At 41.9% G+C, this 19,051-nt stretch overlaps 1 protein-coding gene across 4 annotated transcripts in view; it reads left to right on the top strand.

The window, feature by feature from the left end:
* The window catches only part of GUCY2C (guanylate cyclase 2C), a 156,974-nt gene extending 138,516 nt beyond the window's left edge, over nt 1–18,458 (top strand). For all 4 annotated transcript variants that reach the window (XM_070269968.1, XM_070269970.1, XM_001501698.5 and 1 more), the window contains 8 exons: nt 2,460–2,551; nt 4,946–5,104; nt 9,075–9,267; nt 10,981–11,155; nt 13,662–13,760; nt 15,211–15,305; nt 16,883–16,959; nt 17,992–18,458. In XM_070269968.1, coding sequence (XP_070126069.1) covers nt 2,460–2,551; nt 4,946–5,104; nt 9,075–9,267; nt 10,981–11,155; nt 13,662–13,760; nt 15,211–15,305; nt 16,883–16,959; nt 17,992–18,166 — 1,065 coding nt within the window. In that variant the 3' untranslated portion in view covers nt 18,167–18,458. The remainder of the gene's footprint in view (nt 1–2,459; nt 2,552–4,945; nt 5,105–9,074; nt 9,268–10,980; nt 11,156–13,661; nt 13,761–15,210; nt 15,306–16,882; nt 16,960–17,991) is intronic.
* The last annotated feature ends 593 nt before the right edge of the window (nt 18,459–19,051 follow it).

Below are 19,051 nucleotides of genomic sequence, written 5' to 3'. Positions count from 1 at the left end.
AATAATCTCCCCATCTCAAGGTCCTTAACTTAATCACATCTGCAAAGACCCTTTTTTCAAATAAGGTCACATTCACAGGTCCCAGGGTTTAGGACATGGACATCAGCTTTAGGAGCCGTCATCAGCCTGCCACACTCCCCAGGTCCTGTCTGTCTCCCCCAAACCAGGGAAGAGCTGGCTTGTTAAGCACACATCACATTCTCAATTTTTAGGAGCTAAAAGGGCAAGATGTCCTTGTGATACACTTATTGGCCTATAATAGTACCTACTAATTAAAAAATAAATATGCCAACATCCAGAAACAACAAAGAAATGTCCTTTCACTCCTTCATCCTTCCTCTGAAAGAAATGGGCTTTTCTCTCTGCATTTGCTTAAGTTTTTTATAATCCCTCACAGAGACCTTTAAGGCCTATGAAAAAAATTCTAATTTTTTTTTAGAATTTTATCTGAGCTTTTATAATTCCAGAGGATAGTAACTAAAGCAGTTTAAAAAGCATTTATGGTCCTAAAAAGTTAAAAAAAAGAAAATATTCGTTCCTTGTGGGATAAAGATAAAAACACTTCTCTTCAGTTTATAAGCACGCTGCCAGATGAGTTTATGGGCGATTCTGTGGTGGCCGGTGGCCCATCTTTACCTCTGCTCCTCTTCCCCTGTCAGCATTAAAGGCACGTGGGAGACCCAAGGTTCTGAGCTACAGCTGCTCCCATCCTTGCTCTCTCCTCATTCCTTCTTTCCTCCTGCTTTTCTGGATCCTAGGATTTTCTGGACTCCTCCCCACGTATCAGCATGTCCCTTCTCAAACCCTCCTTTCTAGTCTGAGTATATCTATGCATGTTTAAAATTTTTTCACCAAAGCATTCTCCTCCTCAATTCACTCATGTAGTTGGATGGTTCTGGAACTGGAAATGAAGAATAAGATTTCACATCTAGTAGCTGGTTCCAATAGAATACGGGGCTGAAGCTAGATGGCTTGGCAATGCCAGAAGAGCACACGGGACTCACTCTGTGGTGCTCCGTCAGCCCATTTGTCGATTGCTTCTGTCCATTCCTGTCTAAGGCGGTCAGCAGATTGTCCAGAAGGCAGGAGCATCATCTAGTGGTGAACACAGGCAGAGGCTACACTGTGGTCTGGTCCCTCTCTCCAGAGACTCATTAAGGCAAAGAACGCAGATAGGGACTGCATCTATACCATTTGTGATCCTGTTTCTGGCCAGAGTGAAGAACAAACTTTATTTAAAGCAAATAGTTTTCACCAAGCTTTTTGATCCAACAAAAGCTGCAAACAAGTGGTAGCAAATGAGATGATGGGTCCATGGGCTTCCTCGTGTCTCCCCCTTCCTCTGTATCCCCTTTCCTCACTTCTCATCTCCACTGCAGTTGGGCATTATAATCACCTGAGGAACTTAAAAGTAGATATATTATATTGTAAGGCCACACGGATGGCTGGGCTAGGGCAGCAGGGTATTGTGCTGAGAGACCAAAGAAACAACCCAGAGATGATGGGTGAGACATAGATTTACTGGGACTTACGTACAGGGAGAGTCCAGGAGCAGCTGGCTGTACATAGATCTGCACACCACTACCCCCCAAAGAAGTTTGTTTAAGTAGGCAGAGGAAGAAAGGCTGCATGCTTGCCAAGGGGGTCGTCCCTGTATGACCTGCATTCCAAGGACCAGAGACCACCCGCTCCCCCTGCCAGGGGCGTCTGTTTTCCTTCAAACCTTGAGGGTCTTTGTGCCAACTATCCCACGAGAAAACAACTGGGTGGACCAATCCCAGGACTGTTATCATCATGAGTGCTGGTGCATAGCCCAGACAAGGAGCCTCCAGGACACATGGTCTTAAAGGGGCACGGTGGCTAATGCCCCTTCGTACATATTGTCCTTTGCCCTGCAATATTTGGGAACTACTAATGCTAAAGCAATTATTGTTTATCTGAAATTCAAGTTTAATTGTGTGTCTTGTATTTTTATTTGCTAAATCTGAGAACCCTACTAAGGCTCCTTCACAAACCAATTAAATCAGAGTCTCCTGGGGTGGGGCCCGGGCATAAGAAATTTTATAAATGCTCCCCAGGTGATTCTGCTGTTGGCATTGGTTGAAAACTGCTGCCAAAGAGCCTCACTCTCATTTAGAGTCACTTCCCTCATACTCACCGAGCCCTCCTATGCCCTCCTCAACGTACATCCTGCAAACGTCTGTAAAGAATGCTGTCTCTCCCATCAACCCAGCCGCATCCAAATTGGTATCACCTTTTCATTAATTCAGGACCCAAGGGAAGGGCAAGGCAAGGATGCACAGGTGGCGATGCCCAGGACACACTGCAGACCACTGGGCGAGCTCGTCTTCATCGTCAGAGTTGCAATGTTTTAAAATAGTCCCTGCCTCAAGTACTTCCATCATAGAAGAGAGGATAAAATAGGCCCCCTGAACTAACCCACCCCTTCCTTCTTCCAGGTCTATCTACTTGTAAAGAACTGCTGGGAGGAAGATCCAGAAAAGAGACCAGATTTCAAGAAAATTGAGAATACGCTGGCCAAGATATTTGGGTATTGCTGAAATTTTTACTGTTCCTCACTAATTTCAGGTTTTTCTAATAATAATTGACATTCCATGGCACCTAAGAATAAGAACGCCTATTCTAATGAAAAATTCAGACTACAACACCTGTCTTAAAAAATTAAAATAAGCAAGATTGAATTCTAGATTTTTCCATGTTTTCAGTTAGATGCAGTGAAGAGTGAGAAAAATAAGACTGGAATAAGAATTAGGAGGTCCAGCTTCTAGAATAGGATCTAATAATAGCTTGCTGTGAAACGTTGGGCAAAACGCTTACCTTGTCAATTTTCTTGTTAGTAAAATTGGGCTGAACAAGATCATTTCTCCAATTCCTTCCAGCTCTAACTTTCTGTGGTTCTCATTAAGTCAAAGATTCAGGTACTTAACGAGGCTAAAATGCCCAAGGCTGGAGATGACATAGAGTGAAGTTGATGAAAGTGTGGTCATTGATGTGGTCGATGCAAACTGTCCTTTGTGGGAAAGGAGCAGGAAATACTAAACGATTTAATTCTTGCCCATTTTTCATTCCTTCGCAGACCTGTTACTAAGAGTGGGTGAGATTGTACGTGCAACAGATGAAATGTAGACTCAGGAAGATAAACGGGGCTCCCGATATCTCGCCTTTAAAAGGGTGGTTCTCAACTTGGCTGCACGTTGAGATCACCTGGGGAGATTTTAAAAGTGCTGATGCCTGAGTCCTACCCCGGAAAGCCTGATGTAATTGATTGGGGGTGCGGGCTGGCATCAGGAGTGTTAATAGCTCCTCAGGTGATTAAAATATGCAGCCAAGGTTGAGAAAACTATTTTAATTGAATCAATTCATCATGGAGTAAGATAATCCATCTCCATCCCTTCCACCTGCTCCCTCACCCTTCCTACCAACTAGACTGTGTGCTGGTGGTTTCAAGTGAGAATCCCCTGGGGAACTTAAAAAAATTCCGTTTCTTAATCCCAAGCTTGGCAGTTTCCAGTCATATAGGTCTGCGTTAGGACTCAGACATGTGTTGAATTTTTAACAAACGTCCCTCCTCATCACAGGGGATTCTGATGTGGGCCATGTTCTCCTTGAGTGCCGACGTGGTAACTTTTAATTGTTGTTGTAATAAGGAAATGCTAGGATTTGTTCAGCTCCTGCAATTGTGCCATATAAGTTATGAATATTATCTTTGATCCTGACAGCGACTCTCCGGGATTTCAGTGTGCCTCTGACTGAGCTCTGCACCATGGCTTGTCACACTTCCCAGTGTCGCAAAAAGCTGGCGTCTTATCTAAGTCTCCTTGGTCTAATAAAATAATCCAGAGTTAGGTTTTCTGCTTTAGAACCCTGGCTCTGTGTTCTGAAGAAACCGCATAAGGCTCAGCTTTGCTTTTCTTATATTTTTTTTTTTTTAAAGATTGGCACCTGGGCTAGCAACTGTTGCCAGTCTTTTTTTTTTTACTGCTTTATTTCCCAAACCCCCCTGGTACATAGTTGTATATCTTAGTTGCAGGTCTTTCTAGTTGTGGGATGTGGGATGCCACCTCAACGTGGCCTGACGAGCGGTGGCATGTCCGTGCCCAGGATCCGAACCCTGGGCCGCCACAGCGGAGTGCGCGAACTTAACCACTCGGCCACGGAGCCGGCCCCTCAGCTTTGCTTTTCTTGATCCATCTCTTACACTTCCATTTATCACCTCTAGAGCCTTTTTAAAAAAAAAATTTCCCTTTATTGCAAATTATTATTAAAATTTTAGAAAATATGAATAAGCAAACAAGAAAGTAAAAACATCACCGGTTTGTCAATGGATGACCACCAGTTTTCAAAAATTAAAAATGAGATGATAATTTTTGCTGTTTCATAAACTGACTTTTCTCACTGAACAATATAGAGGTGGCATCTGTGTATTTAACCATTCTAATACATATTTACTGATATATTAATATTTCATTGCATCATAATATCTTAACTACTTTTTGTGATGCATTTAGGCTATTTTCAAATGGTTGCTGTTGTAAAGAATGCTGTGACTTTCTTTGTGGTTAACTTTCAACCCATTCAACATTGTTTTCTTGGTGTAATTCTTGAAAGTGGAATTGACGGGCTGGTCAGGATGTGCGTTCTTAAGGTCTATGACCTTCTACCACATTGCCCTCCATGAAGCTCATAGTGTACATTTTTCCTCCTTCTTACCTACAATGATTACCATTGTTCTAACATTTGTTTTTCTTTCCTTTTTTAAAAAAAAATCTTATTTCTATTTCTTTGATTTTTCCTGAGTTTAAACTTTTTTTACTGTATTTCTTGGCCACTTAATTACCTGTTCCCTGTATTTGCCCATCGTTTTGTTGGATGTTCATGTTTCCTTAATAATGCTTAAGAGCTCTTTATCTGTTAATACCTACAGACTATTTCATGACCAAAAAAACGAAAGCTATATGGACACCTTGATCCGCCGTCTACAGCTATATTCCCGAAACCTGGAGCATCTGGTGGAGGAGAGGACACAGCTGTACAAAGCAGAGAGGGACAGAGCCGACAGACTCAACTTCATGTTGCTCCCAAGGTAAGGCAGATGTCCCTGCTTCTGTGGTTTCCCACGGTTCCACAGCCAAGCCTCAGACCTTGAAGCTGAAAGCTTCCGCATATTTGTCTAGCCCCGCTTTTCCTGGTATCTATTTAGTATTGTTCCCTTTTCACAGTTTTTAACAGATTATTCAGTTTATAAATACATGCACCTTGCTAAGCCTTTGTCTGGTTTGTATTCCAAACACCGGGAAGAAAGAGGTTATTTTCAAGTGGCTGTGTGGTGCCACTGAAGGAGCGTGGACTGTGGAGTCAGAGAGACCTGGGTTCCAACACCTCTTTGTCACTTTCACTAAGTCTGGGAGCTTAGGCAAGTCACTGCCTGTCTCTCCTCAGTCTCAAAATGGAAATTAAAATTTCCCTGTGGAATCGATGAGCTATAAGGCACTTTCAGGAACTAAGTGTTAGTTTCTTTGCTTTCTTCTTTCCACCTCCAAGTAGAAGCCAAATTACAAGAAGTAGGAGCCATCTTTAGTGGAGGAGGTGGAGGCCCCGCGTCAGATGTCTCATCATGGAGGCATCTGTGGGCTGCCCTCTGTTCGGTGAAGCAACGTTACAGTCATGACAGAAGGGAAACGGAGGAAGGTTAAAATCCTCAAACGATTTAAAGTTTTGTGAGTGTTGGTGCTCAGATAATAACTAAGGAATGTTAAAATAAGCAGGAAATGAAGAGCTAAGAAATAGGCTTGGGCCAATGGGCCCACAACTGGCACAAGTGAGAAGTAATGTTCTTTTCTCGTTAAAGTATAATAAACTGTCCTATTAGATTAAGGATAAGCTAGGCAGTCTAGCATTGGGTGAAATCACGGAAATTGAGGTCAGCTAGGCCTGACTTCAAATTGTGGTTCCACCACCTACTACTGATGTGCAATCTTGCGCAGGTTCCCTAACTGCTCCAAGCCTCAGTTTCCCACCTACCTCATAGGCTGGCTCTAAGGATCCCCTGAAATAGTGTGCAGGATAGAAGGTACTTAGCACAGTATCTGGAATGTCCATGGTTGTTATTATATACAGTAATTATGACTTTTATCTATAACTTGTGCTGATGATTATTTTATTTTGAACCCAGCTCTGCATTAATAAAAGAATGGTTTTGAGGTCATATGAGCTGTTTTCTAAATAAAGAAATTGTTTGTCTTCCACAAGCCTGGGTAAAGAGGTAGGAGTTATGCATGTGCTCTGTCCGGTTGTCCAGGCCTGAAGAAAGCCTCCTGCAGAACCCATGTGCCCTCAGGGTGTCTAGGAGCAGCCTGGGAATGCTGCCCTGGGAATAGGCTGGAACCCTTAATATTCACTTCAGAGAATGCAATTTCTTTCGGAGCTCCATAAATGCTAGTCATATAATGCATCATTCTTTGCCTGGCCTTTAATGCTGAGTTGTGATAAAAACAACATCCTGATCATCTGTCTTCTTTCCAGGGTGTCATCATCAATGGTCTTCACGAGTAATGTCACTCAAATGGTTTGAAACAGCTGGTTTACCATCTCAGATTTTTTTTACCCTTGGTTCAATGTGCCAATTTGACCAATAGATGGTAAATGTTTTTACTGGATTGTCAAAGCTTTTAGAACACAAATCTTTTCCATAGCTGTGTCGGGGTGGGGAAAAATCCCCTTTCTTCCCTTCTTGTGTTCCTATGGCTGGACTAATAATAAAATTGACACAAGACTGGATTAACAGGAGAAAAAAACAGTTTAATATATACGTATTGGAGATCATAAGGAAATGGTACTTGGGGAGTGAACAAGGCAGGCAATATATGTGTCTTTTACACAAAGAAACAGTGAATTTGTGAAGAATTGACAAGACAAGGAAGCTCAGATTCAGGGTTTGTAGTTAGGGAGGAATTTAAGCAGAGTTTAGGCTTGAGGAGTAAATGAACAAGGTTTGTTTATGTGGCTTCTTATCCCTAAATCCCCAGCTCTGGTGATAAGGATGCAGGGAGAGCCCCTGTCACATGGGAGATTTTTCCTGCTTTCAGGGGAACAGAGACAGGAGGGTGAGAATGCCCTTGTCCTTCTCAAGTAACTTCAATTCAAAATAATTAATATACCGTTGTGGGATATTTTGGCGTGGCCTGCCCTGGGCCCCAACAGTTACAATACACCATAATTCCCATGCAACTCACTTTGATAATTTATGTAAAAAGTATTTATATTTGCAAAACGAAACTGAAGCGTACATGAACAATAACTAGAAGAATCAAAAAGAAATATTTACGGCACAATTGTGAATAAACGTAAGATTGCATGTAGGAACCTGATGCTGTTTACACACTTATTTAAAAACAATGCCCTTTGGGCTTTGAGACAGATTCAAATAGAAGTGTTTTCTTCCTGTGGGAAACCCTTCTAAGACATCTACCATGTATACTAATCTGTTTGTCTTGGCAACAGCCTCTTATCAAAGCTCACCATGTTTGTCACTGTCCTTCATTTATCTGTCAACACTGGTTTCTCTCCCTGGGTAATGCACTATTTTCCAAGCTCATATGACTTTTCAGATATAAGCAGTAAAATGAAGGGCAAAGGTGGTGAACTATCCAATTTTATCATTATATCTATGTAGCCTTTAAAATAATCTGCACCCTTATACTGGCCATGTCAAGAGCAACCACCCCAGAAGTGTCCCCGAGGATCCAAGTGGCCACACCAAAGGGCATTTTTCAAAGGTTGCAAGTTTTGCTACTGTGCCAACTGGAAAGACTTCCCTCGGTGCTCTAGAGCTTCTCTAAATGAGTATTGCATACCCTTGTGGTCGATTAGCTGTTTTCTGGGAGAATGCCAGCCATTCTTCCTTTGATACGATCAGCACACCTCCAGATCTTTCCGTCTCCCTGAATCTCCAGGGCCTGGGGTGCGGAGGAAGTGTGGTGCAATAAAAAGACTGAAGGGGGTGATGTTACTGAGTTCTAGTACTGGCTCTGCCCTTCGTGGCTGTGGGACTTTGTGAAAGTCATATATTCTTTTTAAGCCTCAGCTTTCTCATCTGTAAAACTAAGGGCTTTATTCTCCATGACCTCTATGGCACCTGCCAGCTTGCAGATTCGGATTCTAGTGGTTCCGTACTCAAGTCCTTCACAAAATGATCTCTAAGGCAGACAGGGAGCATCCAGCCTCATGTCAGCCCCACCCCATTTTATCAATGAAAAGGCAACTTGGCACATAAAGGAAGTATGGAGTCCCTTCTTGTGATTCTTCTCTCTTAATTCTGAGTCTGATATACTACTCCTTGTATCTCTGCAACAAAGATGTTCTAAGTCACTTCTATTTGACTTTTGCAATTTTAGCATAACTTTAATTTTTTTATATGATAATTGACTTTGCTTTTTAAAGGACCCAAATCTGGTTCAAAACATATCAAATAAATTCTGGTTCAGAATACATCAAAATTAATTTTTTAAATGCATTGTTCCTTCACAGTGATATTAAACAATACCATGTTAAATATGCCTAGGAGGTGAAAATATTGGCTCTGATGAGAAAGTCATATCTGATAGCTATAGTGGTGCCAGCTCTGGCATTAATGACACAAACTCTCTTTCTCAGCTTCTAGATATAGAGCTGTATCCAGCCTATAGGGCAAAGGGCATCAATAGAGACTATCAATAGACTGGTAAAAAGTGGGCAAGTGTATATATGTATTAGGGTTATGTAGGTATTAGAGTTATGTATATATATATGCTCTAAGATTAACAATCAGATACTAAGTTAATGCTGAACCTGCTTATATTCCTCTGAGTTCAAATATATGTATTATATGTATATGTATGTAACATGTTCATATGTATAGCATGTGCAGTCTATCTTTGTTTTCCAGCTACCCAATTCACTGGAAACCCCAAATTTTAGAATTTCTGGTGGACAATTACTGCTGTTTCAAATATTTATATAAGGGAAGAAAAAATTTACTGAAGTTGAAGGTATTTTAATTTTCCTTCCTCGTCTAGGCTAGTGGTGAAGTCTCTGAAGGAGAAAGGTTTTGTGGAGCCTGAACTGTATGAGGAAGTTACAATCTACTTCAGTGACATTGTAGGTTTCACCACCATCTGCAAATACAGCACCCCCATGGAAGTGGTGGACATGCTCAATGACATCTATAAGAGTTTCGACCACATTCTTGATCACCATGACGTGTACAAGGTAAGCGCTTCACCTAACAGACTGAAATGATCATATGGCCCCAGGTCAGCAGAGCTGGAATTGGTTGCTCCTGTTATTACCCAGGTCTTGTCTTCTCTAATTTAAGATTTAATGAATTGGTGGCTGACTCTGAGAGAAAAGTGAGGGAAAGTGGAAGAATAAGAAGGGTCAGAAGTCAAAATGACTCTGTGACTTTAAGAAGCAGTGAACAACGTAAAGTTCAGCAAGAATGGATGTGGGGTACTAAATCTAGAGAAAATGTCATACTCTCAAATTATCTTCAAAAATAGATAGTATTTTGGCTGATTGCAAAATAAGAGAAGTCACCTGAGTTATAAGTAGAATAGGAATCTTTTCTTGTCGTTGTTGAAATAGCACCATTCAGAGAATACTAACAGAGAACAGGGAGAGCATTCAGTAAGTTCAGAACTGGATCTATGACTTGACTACGGTGCTGATCAGTTCCAGACTAATCGTGTCCGAGTCAGAGGAGTAAAGGGGAATTGAATTCCTGTATTTTCATGCTGGAAAAGCAGCAGAGCATATGGAACAAGTAACTTTAGAATTAGAGCTCTTCGTTCAAATCCCAGTTTGCCCCTACCTAACTGTGTGACCTCGTAAAATGTATTCAACTTCCTCAAGTCTCAGTTTACATATCTGTAAAGTGGGATGATAATAATACCTAACTCAATGGGTTATTGTAAAGATTATAGAGATACATAATATGCCTGAAACACTGTATCCTTAAGTAAAGCTTAGAGGTCGTTGATATAACAGTCTGTCATGATGTTTATTATCCAGAGAGGACGTCCCATTTAGGATTTGTTTTAGCCCAATCCTCACTCTGTGTAGGTTAGAAAGCCATTTTAACAGTGGTCCTTGTTGGATAGAAAATGATTATGCATTTAGAAGTAGTCAGCAAAAAGAAGTTAACTAACCAACAAGTGTTAACAATGCATCTGACTTCATAATGTGCAAAAAATTTATTTTCATAAGTAAAATTGAAAGGAAGACATTTATCAAAGAATAATGTTTATAGGATATGACTAATATTAGTCTGCTACTTATTACAAGCAAAGTGTTTGGAATCACCATACCACAAGAATGTGTATTACATCTTTGAGGAGCCTACAATTATTTTTTCTCAAGTAGTACATAAAAAATGATAAGTGTTAAAGATGACTTTCCTGGTAATTGAAAGTATTCCTAAAATTACATAAAACCATTCAGATTATTTAAACATTTATAGAGTTGTCACCACATCTGGATGATTTATATTATTATGAAGTACTTTCATATGGTTAAAATCTTTTGCAGCTGTTTTATCATCCATTTAACTAGACTATAAAAACTCTGAAGGAGGCTTGCCCCGTGGCATAGTGGTTAAGTTCAGTGCGCTCCACTTTGGCAGCCCGGATTCATAGGTTTGGATCCCAGGTGCAGACCTGCACCACTCATCAGCCACGCTGTGGTGGTGACCCACGTATAAAGTGGAGGAAGATGGGCAACAGATGTTGGCTCAGGGCTAATCTTCCTCAGCAAAAAACAAAAAACAAAAAACCCACCTTAAACTGGTCCCAGAAAAAATGTACAAGGCTATGCCCATACTGAGCTCTCAAAAGCTTTTGTTTTGGATGTGTGATTAACTGCTTCTGTTTAATTTCTTGTGCCTTTTGAAGGGGCAGATTCACTGATGAGAAACTATTTCCACAGGTGGAAACCATTGGTGATGCCTACATGGTGGCTAGTGGTTTGCCTAAGAGAAATGGCAATCGGCATGCAGTAGACATTGCCAAGATGGCCTTGGATATCCTCAGCTTTATGGGGACCTTTGAACTGGAACACCTTCCGGACCTCCCAATATGGATTCGCATTGGAGTTCACTCTGGTATGGAGCTGAGCACTGAAGCAAATGGGAACCATATGTACCTCTGTGCACCAACTAAGTCAGAAAGGATAAAGGGTCTTCAAGTGTGACCAGTTTTCACGTGATATTTACCCTTGAATCTGTTTACCAAATATAAGCTCTTATTACACATCCTGACGTAATTAGACCCACTGCCTAGAGAGTTCTAGGAACCAACGCCTTTAACAGCACCTTTAACTCCTGGAATGATAAACACCAACCACAAACTAAAGTAACAAGCTCCAGACTGCCTATTTAAGTTATCTTATTTACTATTTCACTTGCGTCCTCTTCATTCACTCCTTCTCCCTCACCTTCAACTTCTCTATATTTTTACCCACTAAAATGTTATAGTATCTTAAATGGATTAGATTATCTACAGGGAGAAACAATAGCTAGTCAAATTTCTATAATGAAAGGGCATTTACGTCCCCCCGACTCCCCTCAGAGGTACAGAAAGTGCATGGATCTCTTCAAAGACCAGGAAAGTTACAGCCTGAACAAGAGATTTGAGAAGATGAGTTACAAATATTATAGAAAAATATAGTTAGAGAGAAACTCAGAAGTCATCCAGATTAAACCTTTACAGGGCATAAATTATCTTTATAGGTTCCAAGGTAAGTAATAATGTAGCTACTTTTAGAATAATCCCAGGATCCCATGAAAACTCACTACTTTCAAAGCCAACTCACCCCATTATTGAGTAGTTGTAATTGTTAGACAGTCTTTCCTTATGTTAAATTAAGTCACATCTCCCTATGATTTCTTTTCATTGCTCATTTTTCTGCCCTGAAAGCCTCACAGAAACCCCAAAGCACAGAAAACCTGAGCGATCACTCCAGTCTTTGTGGCAAGGACCAGATAGCTACATTCGCAAAAGTCATCCTGTATCCACGGGGCCAAGCGCAGAGCCTGACAGTAAATCAGTATTGCTTGAGAAATGAATCAGTGAGATTCTCAAAGTGACAGTAAATAGAAGTTAAAAACAACTGCCACACCTTTGACAGCGAGGAACATAGCTGTGGCCTTCCCCAATCATTTGTACAGCCAGATGTCATAGATGTTTCCAGAGACACATGAGGGAACTTCCTGGGCACCTCCCTAGCCAGCAACAGCATGCTGTCTCTTTTGTGACCTATTGCAAACTGCCAGGCCTGGAGGAAGGGGCAGCAGCAGGATGGGCTGAGCCAAGTCAGGAAGAACAGAGCTCTGGGTCCTGGCCCAACCTGTTGTCTCCTGTGATCTACTCAATGCCTTAGCTCATCGCGAGGGCCTGGGTGCTACCACATTGGGCTGGAATGACAATAGATATTAGGCACACATCCCTGGAGGGGTTTAGCCCTAAGAGATCAAAAGGTTGCAGTTCAATGTTGATAGCTGAAAACATGACATAACGTGTTCAGGGATCTTCCACTACCGGCCCTTCCCAGGTTTATCATTCCATTTTTGAAGTGAAGAGTCACTTGTAATTAGACCTACCGGAACTGAGGCACAGAAAGAGATCTTCTGATTGCTCCTTTCCTTCTATAGGTTTTTTTCTGCTTTTATTTTGATGACGTTCATTTCTTTGTTTGTTATGTACTGTCTTCATCAAACCTAACAGGGAAGGACCCGGCAGTCAGGGGAAGATCCAGTATTTGGAGTTGTTCTCAATGTTCGTAAACTCTGAGTATCTGTAAGCTAAACCTGTAAAGAAACTCATATAGATCAAAACCCAATAAGCCAACTAGAAAATCGAGAGTTGCCTCTATCCAAAACCCAGTTTTACAGTTTCCAAGTTAATTTTTAACTTCTAAAATCTTTAGCTCCTTGTGTTCATTCATTCCATCCAAATGCCTGATTGAACAACCATTCCTCTTGACCTAATATGCTATGATGCATGGTCTTGCTTCGGCTTTTGTTCTTCTCAGAATGTTCTTGTGCCACAGTTCCCCCATCCCACTGCCTTCACATGGTGCATGAAATACTCAGAGAGGGTTATGCCAAGGCCTTGTCTGCTGAGTCTTCCATCATTGTGCCACCAATCCCAGAAATGCTACTCTGACTAAAATAAAAATAAAATGAAACGAACTTGGGCCATGGAGAGCTTTGAGTACACCGTGCCCTTCAGCAGTTCAGAGCTCAGGGTTGTGTGGCTTGCCACTGTAAGCAAGCAATGAGATAATCTTTATCCTTCCTGAGAGCTTATTTTAAAATATTGAGAAGGATTTCCCCCCTTTGCAGCCTGGATCTCTGGAGGCGTTCTTGTTTAATGTAAACGTACTTTTCTGTCCTAAAGCAAAATGCTTTCTGAAAGCAGAGATTGAATAATGATACCCCCTTGTTGAAGACATTCATTAAACGCGGAAGTCACAGCTTGCTTTTCATGTCCTCAGTCACTTCTCCATGAAATGAAGCATTCAGCATGTGACCCTGAGAAGAGGTTTCCCCGCCTTAACTCCACTCTGCGATTTCTGTGACCTTCACTTCCTGCTTTCTGTCCATTCAGGTCCCTGTGCGGCTGGGGTCGTGGGGATCAAGATGCCTCGTTATTGCCTGTTTGGAGATACTGTCAACACAGCCTCGAGGATGGAATCCACTGGCCTCCGTAAGAGGGGAGATTGTTTTTCTGCTGGAGGACAAAAATTGTGTCTTCAGCAGAGGGGAACTGTAGGCTAAAATATACAATGAGGAGACACAACGTGCCCGTGACATGAAGAACAGCCCCTCACAGTGACCGAGCGTGAGCCTGTGGCAGTCTGTCCTAGCTAAATTGGCTTTGCTTATTACCATTTGCTGATCACTATTTTATGCTTCCTTTTTTGCTAAGTTTTAGTCTGTTTCTATTGGTTTGGGTTCATTTGCAGTGCATTCTGGAGTGCTCTACCTGGGGTAGTCATGAAATTTAGCAAAGATTCGTGTAAATTATAAGACAACTCAGTGTCCTAGATATGGAGTATACACCCTAGTTCACTTTCCTGTTCCTCTTTTATTTGGTTTTCCTGAGGATAGTTTTAGTAAAGAAAAGTATAAGTATTTGTTATATGCAAAAGCCTATAACACATTTGCCTGACAAGGTAGGGCCTCCAGGTGCTACATGTGGCAGATGCTCAGTAAGTATTGATGACAGTGATAGTCATAGAAATCTATACAAGAGAGAAAGCAAACATTGGTAGAGCGAGTGGAGCTTACAAAACACAAGTGGTGGAATGGTATTTTGGTGGTCTACTGACAACCTGATACTGGTTTATACTGGAGAATCATGATACAAAGGAAAGGATAAGGTTGGGATCAGACAGACTTGGGGCAAAATCATAACTATGCTAATCGTTGTCTGTATAAGTTGGGGCGAAAGTTACTTCATCTTTCTAGGCATTAGAAAGTTGAAGATATAAATTGAGAATGGGGTACCAACCTTGCCGGAAGGGTTCCTGGAGGGATTTGAGATGATATTTGTTAAGCATTTAGCAATCCTCTGACCGTGGTAGTCATACAATTTGGGGTTGTCATCATTCTTCCTATTGTTATTGTCTGTGGCACCCATAGTGGAAAAGGTGCTATACAGCAATGCACCTAGGAATGGGAACGCCTCACCACCTGTTTGTCACAAGGATAACAGTATCCCAGAAGAGTAAAATGTGAGAAAATCAGGACCCTATAACTCTCTACTGAATCTCTACCTTGCCACCAACACTTAAGCTACTCGTTAGAACTTTTATACGTGGACCTAAAACCAAATTCCAACTCTCAAGCTCAGTACCACAGACTAAATCCAAAACAAGGCCCAGGGCCTACCACGCTGAGCTGGGATGAGAATTTATAGGGCACACCCTGGGGAGCCCCTTCACTCAGGACCCTGTAAAACACTGCCAGACCCTCTTCCCATGTGTGGTCATATTTCTTATCTGCCCAATTGTATTTTTAAGTGTTTTTTCACTAAAATATGTAAGCTGTCAAGGACACCTGTAATAAATGTCCTGAATCAGGGGAAACAAATGTGGCCATATAATAGATTTAAAAATGGGCGAGATTTTCATTAATCTATTTTCCACTTCCAGCCTTGAGAATTCATGTGAGCGGCTCCACAATCTCCATCCTCAAGAGAACTGAGTGCCAGTTCCTGTATGAAGTGAGAGGAGAAACATACTTAAAGGTAAGGGAGCCACAGAGAAACTACCCAGAAATAGCGCTCAGTGACACCTGCGGGCTGCTGTCTTTGAAACTGTACATCAAACAGTCAATAATGATGAGGAGCACAGAGATGAAGAGGGCTTTTCTGTACTCCTTACAATGATCATCCGCTAGGAGAAGCCACCACCAAAGAACGTAAACCCAGAACTTTCCTTTACTCCCAAGAGCCCTTTTGATATTTTGAACTATGACCAAGATGCTATAAAATGCTGCCACCATTTCTTCTACATAGATCCAAGTTTTGTCTGCAATTCCTCCTCCAAACTCAAGAAGCTATGGTCTGGTCCAAGACATATTTAACTTAAGTCAAAGCTCCATCTCCTCACTTACTTCCTTGCTCCTACTGCAAGATGCTGCTATTCTCCCTTGCCACTCGCTTTACCATTCTGAAGCCCTGAACCAGAGAATCGCACGATGTGGCCTCTGACTTCTGACTCAGCATCATCTGGGTCCTTGTTAAAAAGCAGATGCCTAGACTCCACCAGGCCTACTGAGTAAGACTGTCTGTGAGTGTAGATCAGGAATCTATATTTTCGAAAAGTATTCGAAGTGATCGTGTTGCACACTGAAGTTTGAGAATCACTACTCTAGACTCTCCATGTGTTCCTCATATTTAGAACACCTGCCCTCTGGAGCCACCAAATGTCTCCAATTGGCTCTCAGGCTGCTTTTCAAAGATCATTACAGTCTTTTCACAATTGGTCTGAAGCCAACTATTGACTATAAGACTATCTGTCTGCAGTAGCCGCGGGACTTCTAGCCTTTACGCTGGGATTGAAATTGGGAAAGCCTCTTTTTATGTGGAAGTATCCTAACATCACACTCATTTTCAGAGTCCTCCATAAGTGCATTTTCTGCACAGAGCAATTCCCCCCAAATAGAAGTGGTTTATGGATTACTGTCACCCAAACATAGCCAGCAAACCACTATTTTTTAAAATGAATGATTTTTAAATATATAACCATCCAGTCTCCTTTTCAAATACAAGCTCTAGCAAAATCGGGATTTCCAATAAGTTTCTATTGATTTTATAGACTCCAGATGGGCCTAACAAATGTCAGTTAATGAATGTTTATTATGATGCCCACGTGTTTATAATGTACACACTTAACGTGGGGAAACTGGCAAAAGTTTTGAGGCAAAATTTTGTGGCACAAAGGGCTAGAAGAAAATGTGGGTGATGGAAGCTGGTTGAATTTGTGGGTGTAGCAGGATTGTAGATGAATTTTTTCTTAATTTAGAATTCTTGTGATGTTGCTATAATGATATTTTGAAATACCTTTTGGAAAAAAAGAAAACTCTACTTGGAAAAAATGTGTCTAGTGAATAAGAGACTTATTTTTAAAAAGGCACTTGGAAGTAAAGATCTGTCTAGAGATAATGTAAGTCATGTTGGCAACGTGTGCTTACTGAAATACAGGCACTGATGAGAAACGTAGAGGTCAAATGTCCCCTGGGAACATATGCTTGTCAGAACAGTGGGCTAGAACTGAACTGTCTTCTTGGCCTCTATGGTACACACATTTCTTGTCTCACTAGGGAAGAGGAACTGAGACCACCTACTGGCTGACCGGAGTGAAGGACCAGGAGTACAACCTGCCAACTCCTCCTACTGTGTAAGATGCTGGGTGCGGCCGGAAGGGACAGGGGAGTGGAGGTCTTGGCTTTGTAAGATGTGCTACATATAGTCAATTTAATTGTTGGCGAGTGCTTTGCTAGTGGCAATGATGTGCTGAATACAAGGCCAGGGACTACATACATGAGAAGATTAGAAACCTCTCTTCTCTGGCTGCTAACAATTGGGTGTTCCAGGCATGCTCAGGAGAACAGAAAGTCGTTGAGGGCTCACCTTCTGCACATCTGGTTCCGACAAGAGTAGAGCATGCTGGAGGCAGGGCCACTACAGTTCTGGGTCTCCACATGGGGTTTGTGTTCTCCCTAAGAAGAGGAAGATAAGGTTTCAGGTCTAACTAGCAGGTTTCAGTTCCCCTCAAGGTGACTTAGATGGTCAAACAGTTGCACATTTGTTGCGGCAATCAGTCGTGTGACTGTTGCTGTGGCTTTTGCTATGGTGGAGAAACCCTGTCTTGCAAACTCCTAGATACTGGACCCAGGCAGATGGCCAGCCTGTAGAGATGCCAGAACAGCCCAGATCTTCTCTGGGGCACAGGTGACGAGCCCCTTACTAGGAGTGCCCCAGATCTGTTCCAAACTCTTGAAGCCCTCCATCCATTCTGAGCCCTCCACACACAAGGCGTACACTCCTAGGAATGTGTGGGACCAACAAATTTTCAGGGTTGTGCTACAGGAGCCTAGCATTGTTCTGGCTTCTTTCTCACTCCCTGCAGTGGCGTGTGTAAACCTAAACACGCCTCCAAATTCTAGCCGCATCCTGTTACACTTTGAAATTGAAATATAATTTTCTACTTGAAATATTCTGCTTTTTCTAGAACTACAGAGAGCAGGGATGACAGGTCTTTAAGCTCATCAAAGGCAAGGCTCATTTCGTATTCTCTGGACCTCCTGTGTTGAGCACAGAATAAGCATTCAATAAGTATTTGGTAAAATCAACTGATTGTACTGGAGCCAAGGAATACTCTGTATGGATTGCTGAGAAGTCCCATTTTCCCTCCCCACTCTCTTTCCAGGGAGAATCAACAACGCCTGCAAGCAGAGTTTTCGGACATGATTGCCAACTCTTTACAGAAAAGACAGGCCTCAGGGATAAGAAGCCGAAAACCAACTCGGATAGCCAGCTACAAAAAAGGCACTCTGGAATACTTGCAACTGGACACGACAGACCAGGAGAGCACCCATTTTTAAACATAAATGAGGTCCAAGGACTCAGGCAAATGAAGGACAGCTGCACTGAGGCAGTGGCCTCAACTGTCCTAAAAGCATCGTTTCCCTGAGACCTCGGGGGACCAGAGGAAGACGTAGATGCATTGCACTTAGCCTTGGCTGCCCTGCCTGGAACAGAGACTCGCTCCTGTGAATCAGATGTGCACACTCAGTGCGATAATTCCCTTTCACTCTGGAATCTGATCTCAACGGTTGCTCCAGGGAGCTTCAACCCAGGAAAGAAGAGGAAAGAACGTACCATGTCGAAGTTGAAGAGATTTTGTCCTTATTTGTTTTGTTTTTGTTTTGTTGTGTTTACTGGCTCTTTTTCATTCTGTATTCATGATAAGATTTTTTAAAATTGTCACAATTGTATTTTAAGTAGCTTATCTCCATTAAATTATATTTAACTCATAATTTTTGCAGAAAATATGCTATATATTAGGCAGAAATAAAAGTTAGAGGTTTACTGAGTGTGTGTATGTGTTTTCACCTATTCCACCCATTTTCCTGGAATGCACCAGCCATCATTTTGTGCTCGCTGAAAATCTGATTAAATTTCCCCATACTGAAGCAAGGCAAAGCTAGCACTGTCACTCAGGGGTAGAACCTTCTGTATTGCACGAGGGAATTTTGTGTCTAGCCTTCTCCTGTGAGAGGCAGGGCCTGCAGCTGTCTTGGGTCTGGGAGAAAGTCAAATTCTGTTTACCTGTAAGACACAGTACTTCAAACTCTTCAAATATCTCCTCCTGCCATCCAGCAGCCATCTCCTGCCCCTTCTTAGATCATCCCAGCATGACTCATTTGCTTGAAGTCTCTAGGAAAATGACAAGTCAACTGGTGGTGAGTAGACTAGAATCAACAAAG

This window comes from Equus caballus, chromosome 6 (genome assembly GCF_041296265.1).
Source record: "Equus caballus isolate H_3958 breed thoroughbred chromosome 6, TB-T2T, whole genome shotgun sequence".
NCBI lineage: Eukaryota > Metazoa > Chordata > Mammalia > Perissodactyla > Equidae > Equus > Equus caballus.
Note: the sequence above shows the minus strand (reverse complement) of the source record. Positions and strands in the feature narration are given on the sequence as shown.